The sequence below is a fragment of the Cololabis saira genome, chromosome 10 (genome assembly GCF_033807715.1).
Source record: "Cololabis saira isolate AMF1-May2022 chromosome 10, fColSai1.1, whole genome shotgun sequence".
NCBI classification, from domain to species: Eukaryota; Metazoa; Chordata; class Actinopteri; order Beloniformes; family Belonidae; genus Cololabis; species Cololabis saira.
Genome location: NC_084596.1, coordinates 27,679,777 through 27,690,732, shown reverse-complemented (window position 1 = coordinate 27,690,732; position 10,956 = coordinate 27,679,777). Strand labels below are relative to the sequence as shown.

Here is a 10,956-nt window from a genome sequence, read left to right as displayed (position 1 = left end):
ATGAAGATGATGATGCTCGGCTGAGGATTCTGAGACCAGGAAGGCGCTCTCATTCTTCCATCCAACAGGAGTTGAGTAGAATATCATCTAATAACCACCAGAAAGATAGGAAGAATTTCTCTGTGGCAGATCCGAGAATGAATGCTACAGATCTGAGTGATGACGACACTCCACAACCAGTTTTGAAAGCTAAGAGGAAATCAGGAATTGGAAACCTGAAAATAAAAGTAGGAATTACCTTTCTCACATTTTTTTTTAAACATCTGACAATGCATATTTGTGATGGGAAAGTTATTGTGGTCTGTGTAAAATCTCCAAGATTAGGTGCAAAAAACTGACACCTGCACCATCAGTGAAGAGGAAAAGGCAAACCAAAAAGAAAAAGGTAGGATTTGTTATAGACTTGGTGCGAAAAGACATCAATTATTTCCTCTTTACTAATATTCTTTCAAAACTTTCCCAGATGGAGCCGTTACCTAAATGGCTAGTGGACCTGATGGTCAACATTGAAGAGGCAACGACTCATCAGCTGGTGGTGGAGTGACATCATCACAGGTGCTGCGAGCAGATTGTTAAACATGCGGGAAGCATAAAATTAACTCTTTTGCATTATCTGTAAATACTGTATGTATGCAGAAAGTACTTGCAGCTTAAATCTTTGTATTATCCAAATCAATACAATTCTGTTATACTTAATAAAGTTTGGTATCCTTCCTGAATACACTGACCGCTGTTGACCTTTTTGGTCTTGTTGTTTTAGCTTCCTTTTTTTTCACATGTGATTTAAAAAAAAAAAAAGTGAGCACTTATTGATGAACCTGTTTTTGAAATAATCTATGCATATATTTGCAAATCATTTTAATAAAAGACTGAAAATGGAAGAGATGCAAAACCATTGTTGCATCCGCAGAAGTGTTTTATTAGAATGTCATTTGAAGAGCAACGTATATAAAGCTGCAGGCTCCAGGTTGATTGACTGCCGGTCATATTTCCACTTGGACGTTTCCTGAAATGATCCGTCGTGACTCCCGGCTCTTCGCCTGTGCCAGCTGCCAATCAAAAGTCCACACATCTAATTCTACATAAATATTTCACTTTATATCATTTTACCTGATGTGGTATCAAAAAAAAAGTGTATGCAGCAGATGGGCAGAAGGTGGACTGTCAGGAGATACAGTATTCACTGGATGTGATTGAAAAGTGAAAATAAAGGTTTACTATATGATACTTACTGATACTTTTAAACACAGACATGTTCTGCCAAAGAATTAAAGTTTGAAACAAAGATGTGTGGAAACCCACTTTCATCTTATAATTGAAGCTCCACATGGGTATTACATCTATTAAAAGCCATGGTTCATATTCTTTTGCCAGTCGTATTTTACCATTCAAAATCATACATTAATTGTAAACTGACGTGAGTGTGAGCATGTGTGATTATTCTGTCTTGTTTGTCTGTGTTGCCCTTCGAAGACCTGCCCGATGTACAGTATGTCCTGCAGCATATCATCACAACATGCTGTTTTTCAAACAAACAAAACAGGAATGTTCAAGTCCATCATCACATCTATCCACGCGGATCATGAAAGCTTACGTTGCAGCATTACCGGAGTGCGGCATGTATTTGTAGTTCAAATTATACATATGTCATTTGTGATGCATAGTTGTGACAAATACTACACTAGGGAAACAATCAATTGCGCCTTCCTTCTTTTAGACAAACATGTTGTGAATCCAGCAACAAAATCCATAATGCTATGGTTATGCAACTCTGGAGGGGAACGATCCTGTTTTTCTGTCTGCCTGATAAGAGGAGTTTTCACCAATAAGAGTATAGGAGAAAAACAGAAATTTAGTGTCAAAATAGTCTGCACAATGTGTCAGCATTACTTTCCAAGATAGATATTAAACAACAATTAGGCAGATGTAGCCTCAGATGAACAGTAACACATGGCCTGTAAAAGTGTCACTATTTTGCTCAATGAAAACAAAGCCACAACTAGACATTGATGACAAAATGATTCACAAGCTTGTTGAACTGCCTTCATGAGCAGAAATTAGTTGTACAGTGAATAATCTAAATCTCTCATATATTTGGATGGATTTCAGTAATGATCTTCGATTGTTCTTGGGATCTTTGTGCTGCATGACCCACTTGCAAGCTCACTTTAGCTGTCAGATTAATGCCTTACATTTGTCTCTAAAGTACTTTATGCCGATTCAGTGATTACAAGGTGGCCAGGCTCTGTGGGTGGACAACAAGCCAAAATCATCATCCTTCCATCACCGTACTTTACAGAAGGTATGACATGTTTTGTTTTTGATTTAATGGTTTTGGTTTGTGCCAAACGTTACTGTGTGCATTACTGAACAACCAAATATTTCCAGTTTTGTCTCATGTGTCCAAAGGACATTGATCGAGAGGTCTTGTGGTTTATTTACATTCAACTTTGCAAACCTGAGCTGTGCTGTGGTGCTCTCTAAACCAAGAAGAGGCTTTTTCCTTCCTTACAAACTGACCAAACAATCCATACTTGTGCAGTCTTTTTCTTATCACACTGTCACAACCTTTAACATTTGACTTGCTGACTAATGGCTGTGAAGCATCAGATGTAGTTTTTACCCTTTTGCAATGTTACCTGAGTACTGTATGGTTTGACCTTGAGGGGAACTGGCACATCACAGGACATCCACTTCCTCAAAGACTGACAGCTGTCTAGGATGCTTTTTCACTTATAAATATTCATTCTCACTAAGGAATGAATGACTTCAAATACTTTGGAAACAGCCTTAGAACTTTTCACAAATGGATGGGAGGTTGCAATTGCTTTTCTTAAATCTTAGCTACTGTCTTTACTTGGCATTGTGTTGTGCACAGATACCTGAATGCTCTAGACCAGCACCAGAGGTGGTCGTGCTGGCTGATGATCAGCTAATGGAGAGTATTTACTCTCTTAATCCCCATGGCCTAAATGTGTAAGGTTATTAACTAGTACACTTTTTGTTAAATAATGAAACATTTATGATAGATAGTATATTGTTGTTCATATGAGGTTAAATTCTCCTACTTTAAAATCTGGTAAAGACAAAGTATTTTTTTAATCATGTGTAAAACTTTACAACTTAGGTTTTAATAAGGGTGTTTTTATGGATGTTTTTCATCCGTAACTGTTTTCTTGACATCAAACATAAAGACAAGGACCAGTGATTTTGTCATCCCAAAAAAAAACACGGCTGTTTTGATGTACAGTCACTTTATGATCCTGTGTCAATATTGACGATGGACCTTGTGATCCCGGATCTACCTACGTCATGCAGGGTGACCCAACGTTTACATTAGCTTTGTCAAAAATATTTTATATCTGTTGTCAGTGTGTCAATCATTAACCCGTATGGAGGTCAGATCCCCGTACAAATACTGCTGGTTCACAGAAATCGCTTAAGAAGAAATCTACAGCCATATAGAGCAACTTTAACGGACAAGCCCAGAAAGGCAAAGAACTTTATCAGAAGAACTGAAGATGCCTGGATTACATAAGAAGCTGATATTTGTAGCAGCGGTGACCCTGGCCCTGGTCTCGGCCGTGACGAGGTCATCCCCGGTGGTGGGGCCTGAGCCCATTCGTTGTGCCCCCTGCACGCAACAGAAGCTGAACGACTGTCCTGCGATTCCAGCAGAATGTAAGCAGGTGCTGAGAGAGCCCGGCTGTGGCTGCTGCATGGCCTGCGCTTTGGAGAAAGGAGCTTCCTGCGGGGTTCACACGGCCTCCTGTGGCGAGGGTCTCCGCTGCACTCCCAGGCCAGGAGAGGCCAGGCCCCTGCACGCTCTGACCAGAGGACAGGGCGTCTGCGTTGAAGACGAGGGCCAAGGTAGCCGCAACAGCTCTTTTATTATGTTAAACCGATTGTTTTTAAGAGCAATGACTAACTTGTTTTCTAAATCTCTGCGGAAGCTGCTGATGGAGTCCCGGACCATGGCTCCCTGCACTACCTGCTGGGACTGAACGCTCCCTCTGACCACCAAGAAACTGCTGAGGGCCACGAGAGCATCAAAGCCAAGGTCAATGCCATCTTCAGCAAACTGGTACAACAGGTGAGGAAAAAAAACTAAACGAAAACTCAAACGTGACTTATCAGTTATGTAAAGAGTAATTTGTCAGTCTTTCCACAAGAGGGAGTATATAGCCCTATGGGTCAGTGTTGTTTTTCTTGAGGTATAACTTCAATTATGGGATTTTCTCTGGCATTGTGGTGTATTTGTTATAACGCAAATATGGTTCTCGCTGTTTTTCTCTGCACAGGGTCCCTGTCATATTGAGCTACACGCAGCACTGGACATGATAGTCAGCTCTCAGCAGAAACTAGGGGACAAGTTTACAACTTTCTACCTCCCCAACTGTGACAAGCATGGCTTCTACAAGGCCAAGCAGGTGAGATTTCTTTCTTCTTCTTTTTTTAATTTTGAGAAAGTTAACGTCATTGCACCTCCCTGGGAGGGATTCCTCCAAAGCCAGCGGGTGATTTATTTGTGAGGGTTTTCCTGTCTGTTTCCATTTCAGTGTGAGTCATCTTTGGTCGGGCCGCCTGCTCGCTGTTGGTGCGTCTCTGCTTGGAATGGGAAGAAGCTCCCAGGATCAAGCGACCTCGTCGGAGATGCAGAGTGCCACCAAGAAGTCACCCACTGAGGGATGAGCTAACACATAATGCTCAAAACATGTTTAAACACAAGAAATCCTGCTTTTTAACTCAACTTTAGGTTAATGTATAAATCTTCAGCAATCTAATCTGAAGACTGGTATCATAATGGGAAGTATCTTAATTTATTAACATGATGAATGGTACACAACTTTATTTATTCTCTACTTGTATATTCCGTCTTACATTAACCATTTGTCATTTTTTGCATTTTTTTTTAAATATTTGCCTACTTTTTCAGTTGTAAATAGGGCAACACTGTATACATTGGTGTTTCTGACTAAATAACTCCATTGCACAAAACCTCAGGTCTGCAATCCTGCCAAGCCCATTTCAGAGTCTTTAGGACCTTTTTTTTCTTTTTCTTCTTCTTCATTCATTCAAAACTGGAACTGCGTATGGGAAGAAACAACACAGCTGCTCATTCATTCAACCTGTTGACATTGTCTGAATGTATCTCCATTTCCTCGATGGGCATTTGGGGGAAATACTTAAAGTGCCACAAGTATTTACATGGTGGCTGAGCACAAACATATCAGGACTCATCCAGACCGCCGTGAGGTTTGGGATGGGTTGGTCAGCATTTATCTACCTCTGCTAGTCTCTGCCGTTGCCCTGGTTGATCAGAGGGCTCTTCTCAGCTTTTTATCACATTATTTGACTTATTTTTTTTTATCTATTCCAGCAGATATTCTTTTGTACATTTGTTTATGCCTTTGTTTGTTTTAGAGGTCAAGTGTGTTGGACCAGAATTTTACTGAAGGTTATGTGCATGAAATGCTGCTATTTAGTTTGTGCTTTTATTGTGACAGTGTATATATTTTTATTATGAAAGTGCATAAATAAAAGGTTATTTAATCACAATGAAATCATGTTTATGTGTCCAATCTGTTCAACTGAGGGACTGAAGAAAAACAATGACATATATGTACTGCCTTTATTAAGTAAAAATAGACTTCTGGGCGGGGGGGGTGGGGGTACATGCAAACATATTTACTTAAGTCAAGACAAAACAATATCATCATCTACACAGAAATCAAAGATAATGGCAGAAGACTTTATATCAAGTACTCAGCTTATGCAAGGTAACAAAAAAAACAAATCCACAGAGAGAGAATCGTCCCGGTCTCCGTAGCTTGATATCCAGCATAAAAACAACAACAACATCAACAAAAAGTTAAATTATATCCATGGTAGAGTTTGAGCTGCACGGCCCCATCCGACTCCCCAAAGCAGGAAGCAAGTGGGAGCAAAGGAATTTACATGAACAGGAATTCTTAGTAAGACACTGCATGCTTACACTGAAGGACAGATTCATACAGACATACATTTCCTGGTCACCATGACCACAGGCAATGCCTTAATAATAAATCACAAGCATCCTGTGAATGATTACGCATCACCAGCATGTACATATATGCAATGTCAATAAATTGTGCGTAAATAAAGACCACATTCGTCACCCTTTGTGACATGTCTCTTTGATTTATGATCAGTTTAAGGCCTCTGAGATGAATGGGAGTATCGTTTTCCCAGGTTAAAATAATAATAAAAAAAAAAAAAAAAAAAAAAAAAGCTTAGTCCATCCTTTGCATTTAAGTCCAAGGATTTCTTCCTGGTACACTTTCTCTGTTCCCCTTGCTCTTCCTTAGAGAGAAAAAAGAAGGTCCTGCAGGCAACAGATAGAAATAGAAAATATCCATACATTGGCCAAGCCTTCTCTTGAATTCTTTTCCAATATCCTCAGTGTCTCCATTTGTTTACAATTCTTCTTGTTCTGTCCCAACCTCCCTCCCTCCCATCCCGCTGGACTCCTATTGGATCTCAGAAATGTAGTACTGGGCGTCTCCTCGCTCCTTCCCATCAAACCCTGGCAACGGCTGTCCGTATTTGTCCACACACCAGCAGAAGCCTCGCTTTCGGCCTTTTGATGGACGGCACTGAAAGCAAAGGGGAGGGAAGGCAGATGTGGCACAGTTAAATGTAAAAAATCCAGAGGAATGTGCAGCCATTTGAGTAACTAGCCACTTTAGTCAATGAAGTAGAACAGTATAGTTAAGAGGTATTAATGTTCAGATTTGTGCTGAGTCGACGCAGTCTTGGCTATCCAACATGCTGTGGTATTTTGAGCTGCTTTTATGGTCTACCTCCTGTTACACACACATATAGAGGCTTTTAAGATAAACAGAAACCTGGTAAAATATTTGCTCAGTCCCGTTTGTGAACAACTGTGAACCAAGATCTATTTTCAGAAGCCAGTGGCCAGTACGAATCATCTGTTGCTGATTATACCCCACAGCTCCAAATTATGGGTACTACAAATGACTTACAGAGTCTGTGGAGCTACCCAAGGGCTGCTATTTTACTGCCAATTTTACTAAAGGTCAACCTCCACTCCAGTAAAACATGCAGCCATTCATTTCAAACGCTACAGCGACCATACTGCTGCTCCACCGAGGAGCCGGTGCTGATCAGGGGGGGAAGGCGCCCTTATTTGGTTTGATATGTCAAATACGGGGTTGATTGAGAGGCTGATCAAAGCCTATAGATGATTCAGTGGTTTTGATATTATTTATCGCTATGAGTGAATCCAAGCTGCATAACTACAAGTTCTGCAGCAGGAAGGAATAGAGCATTATTAAAGTAATCTTAATCTTCAGCATGATTTACTGACAAACAGTATTTGCTTCCAACTTGAAATCATTACTTTTTTCCCTTTCTGAGAGGCATTTACTGTTAATAAGAGCTATTTTTATTTATTTAAGTTATGCAAGCATCCAAATTAAACTGTCCCAAGATGAAATGTCTGCCACTCCTTCAGCGCCAGAGGGCTCAGCGCGGCGAAGCCGGCCCATTCTACATAAACACAGACAATGAGCCTGGTGTTGTAAGGCTGCTTATGAGATGATTGCAGGTCAAGGAGAACACTTCCATTAAGCAGGAGGGACTGCTATGCAAGAAGAAAAAGCTGCCTCGGTGATGCAGCGGTGCAGGAGCCTTAAGTGCCTCCATATGAATGCATCAGAACCACTCATTTATTACAACCCGATCGTGGGTGAACCATGTGAGCGTGGGGATGGCTGCAGCTCTATTTCTGTGTCTGCCTCTCAAAAGTCCAGCAATTATGGGGCGAGCACATGGGGTGCCGGTGGCCACCTTGACGTCTGTCTCCCTGGGAGATGGCTGTTGTCCCAGTCGTCAACCCCGCTGGGGTTTGGCCCCTGTGGTTCCTGTTTTCCAGAGGCAGTGGCTAGGGTCTGCCTCACTGGTGTGGTGGTGCGGTGATGAGGCTCTAATAACTACCGATGACTACGAGAGGACAGCAACAAAGCTGTAATTGGACTGCAGCAAAAAAACTAAGGTTGGAGACACTAGAACCCAGGATTTGATCTCAATCAATGTAGCCTATAAGGAGGCAAATGCCAGTTTCCTTTATGGGTCATATCAGATCGAAGGGATTACCTAACAATGAATTAAAACCTTTTCTTTACCTGCTTTTTCTTATAGAATCCCTTCTTGTCACAGTTTGGTATGCGGAAACCTCTGGGGTTGAGGATGCTGGTCATTTTGAAGCTGCTGAGAATGCTCTCCATCTCTCTTCGACAGGGACCCTATAAAATGAAGGGGACATATAATCAGTTGGTTTTAAAATGTGCACCCTTGAAACTCCTGTGTTGAGAAATACAATGCAATTCACACTTTTAGTAGCTGCATTTTCTTTGAGTGCGATTTTGGACATTTTTGTGAACAAACCAAAGCTGACTCATGCTGTATCATGCACTGCCCACTTTTAATACCTAAATAATGGTGGCGGCAATATGAAAAGGGCGGTGGATGAATTAATCTGACTTGTAGAGGCTTAGCAGTTTGCAAAAGCTGCTTAGAACTCTTACAAGTAACACAAAGGATGGGGGGGGGGGGGGGGGGGGGACTTTAAACAGCTCAAAGATGGAGCCAAAAGGTTTGTCCTCAAGTCCAAGTACTCCAGTCACTAATCAGAGCAGCCAGTCAAAGCCCATTACGAGAGTGTGCTCACTTCTCTGGCCAAAGAAAGATCAAAATAGCAGCAGGGCTTCCCAACAGGCACTCACTTCGGCCAATCCATCATTCACTGGCTCTCAGTACACCCGGCACGCGGACGCCTTGTGGCCAAACAACCGCCTGACCCAGGTCAGCCGCAGGGCCATGGTACCCGTTTGCTGCCATGCCACTCTACTGCTCCAGATCCCTGCCAACCATCAGCACCGCTACCCAAAGCATTTCATCACCCGCAGGAGGAGAAAAACACCAAAACACAGTGGAAGAGGAGGAAAACATTTCCCTAGTGTGCTCTGAAGGCAGGAAAAAAAAAATGTTTGCGGTACTTACATACTCTGGCTCCTGTTTGGATTCTAAAGAGAAGTTTTGTTGGTCTGTGATGACTGGTCCTGGGAGACCCTCTATTTTAAAGACCTGGGTTCTCTTCTGCTGTTCCCGTCGCAGCACATCCGACTTTGCAGAGGAGAGGAAGGGGTGCAGCGGAGGCCTTAGTGGTCCCTTGGGTCTGTGGGTGCTGTACGAAGTTTGGAGACATGAGCTGGTGGGATTCTGCTCCTTATCCTGAATGTCTGTATGCTCTGTGAACAGTGTGTTTATTAACAAAACAGAACATTATTTATAATCTATAAAAGAGAGCATTTGTCTTCATATTTTCTTAGCAAGCTGTGACTCCACGAGAGTTTTTGAGATTATAGATGTACAATATGGGTTATCTGCACTGCCAACAAGACTCAAAACAGGTCGTGCTATGTGAAAATCAGGTTTGAATCTGAAGATGAAACACAGTTCCATCAATAGCGTCTCATCCTCACACTTTTCATGAATGTAGAGGAATTGTAAAATTCCTCTCTAGTTGTACTAAATCAAAATATCTGAAAGCATCTACAACTCCACTGTTTCTATTAGAACTTAAGGCTGATTTATGGTTCCGCGTTACACCAACGCAGAGCCTACGCCGTAGGGTACGCCGTGACCCTACGGCGTAGGCTCTGCGTCGATTTAACGCAGAACCATAATTCAGGCTTTAAAACAAACAATCGACGCACATTAATCTGTAAACCCAAGTACTTTCAAATAAGACGCGCAAATTTTTTTTTTTTTAACATAAATTCGCTTTTTTTTTTACCTGGGACTTCATTGACCGGGGCGGTGGGTTTGACCGTCAGCGCGCTCCGCTTGTTAGTGGCGTTCGCACAAGCGCCGCGTCCCTCCAGCAGAGCCTGCAGGGGTCTCGTCTCCCCCGGCTGATGCTGACATGTGAGCCCGGAGCCGCACCTCGCCGTGTACACGCCGCACGGCTGGCCGCGGCTGAGCGCGCAGGTCAGGCAGCAGCCGCAGCCGGGCTCCCGGAGCCGCTCCGCGCAGTCCTTGGGCAGCGGCTTGCACAGCAGCCGCGCCGCCGCGTCGCACGGCTCGCATCTGATGACCGGCCCGCCCGCACCTGACCTGCGGACCAGCGACGCCACCAGCAAAGCCGTGCAAAGTGCGAAAAAACAGGAATCCATAGTGTAGGCTGCGATATGTGGGCAATGTATGATTAAATAAGAGATAAAAACAAAAGACAACGAGGGGGGGAGGACTTTTCACTGGTCAGTTTCCCATTCACATAAATCCAACGGGCAAAAAACGTCTCAATATATATAGACCCCAATGACTGTAGTCACACCCCCGAATGGCTTGTGGTGCCCTGATGAACTGCCTCGACTCAGATTTGTACATCACAGACAAGTTGCAGCCTATTCGAACCCTTGAAGCCCGGCTCGGTCAAATAAAATAAAACACATGTTGCCTATTTATCTTTTGTTTCACCTACCTTTGCAAATCGATGAAGCGTACTAGGACCACATAACCCCTCTGATTAGTACTAAAATGCCCCCCATCTGCAAAGCAATGTATCAATATCTGTCTCCCTCGAGCAAATAACGCCAGAAAATCCACAAAAAGAACATTAGATCTGCATCTCGTCTGAAGCGTCCACACTCTCGTCCACACATCTGCTGTGCGCCCTTTTGTCCACAGGGGGCGCCAATGCACTCATCAACTATGGGTTATGCTGTGTATCTGTCTGAAAGACCCCGTGACCCTGCACAGGATTAAACGGGTATAGAAAATGGGCGGATGGATGGATGGATGAATGGATGGATGGATGGATCTGTCTGAAAGAGACACACGACCCAAACAATACAAGAATACACTGAAACAGGGGCCATGTGGCAGTAAGGG

At 42.9% G+C, this 10,956-nt stretch overlaps 2 protein-coding genes across 2 annotated transcripts; one reads left to right on the top strand and one right to left on the bottom strand.

Moving 5' to 3' along the window:
• Nucleotides 1-3,454: 3,454 nt before the first annotated feature.
• Nucleotides 3,455-5,547, top strand: LOC133452760 (insulin-like growth factor-binding protein 1). Its single transcript, XM_061732368.1, has 4 exons — nucleotides 3,455-3,870; nucleotides 3,954-4,093; nucleotides 4,302-4,430; nucleotides 4,560-5,547. The coding sequence occupies exons 1-4, from the start codon at nucleotides 3,522-3,524 to the stop codon at nucleotides 4,683-4,685; spliced, it is 744 nt and encodes a 247-aa protein (XP_061588352.1). The 5' UTR covers nucleotides 3,455-3,521; the 3' UTR covers nucleotides 4,686-5,547.
• Nucleotides 5,548-5,738: 191 nt separating this feature from the next.
• igfbp3 (insulin-like growth factor binding protein 3) lies at nucleotides 5,739-10,722 on the bottom strand. The gene is made up of 4 exons (XM_061732367.1): nucleotides 9,860-10,722; nucleotides 9,064-9,311; nucleotides 8,187-8,306; nucleotides 5,739-6,635 (listed from the first exon to the last, which is right to left on the bottom strand). Exons 1-4 carry the CDS (start codon nucleotides 10,236-10,238, stop codon nucleotides 6,510-6,512), a joined length of 873 nt encoding a protein of 290 aa, XP_061588351.1. The 5' UTR covers nucleotides 10,239-10,722; the 3' UTR covers nucleotides 5,739-6,509.
• Between the last annotated feature and the right edge of the window lie 234 nt (nucleotides 10,723-10,956).

What these genes read in the sequence shown, in the direction of transcription:
- igfbp3 (XM_061732367.1), bottom strand. Translation starts at nt 10,238, where the DNA reads ATGGATTCCTGTTTTTTCGCACTTTGCACGGCTTTGCTGGTGGCGTCG. An exon ending in CCCGGTCAATGAAGTCCCAG is followed by an intron (nt 9,312 to 9,859) that starts GTAAAAAAAAAA and finishes CACTGTTCACAG; the next exon opens with AGCATACAGACATTCAGGAT. An exon ending in GATTCTATAAGAAAAAGCAG is followed by an intron (nt 6,636 to 8,186) that starts GTAAAGAAAAGG and finishes CTTTGCTTTCAG; the next exon opens with TGCCGTCCATCAAAAGGCCG.
- LOC133452760 (XM_061732368.1), top strand. Translation starts at nt 3,522, where the DNA reads ATGCCTGGATTACATAAGAAGCTGATATTTGTAGCAGCGGTGACCCTG. An exon ending in CGTTGAAGACGAGGGCCAAG is followed by an intron (nt 3,871 to 3,953) that starts GTAGCCGCAACA and finishes TCTCTGCGGAAG; the next exon opens with CTGCTGATGGAGTCCCGGAC. An exon ending in TCAGCAAACTGGTACAACAG is followed by an intron (nt 4,094 to 4,301) that starts GTGAGGAAAAAA and finishes TTCTCTGCACAG; the next exon opens with GGTCCCTGTCATATTGAGCT.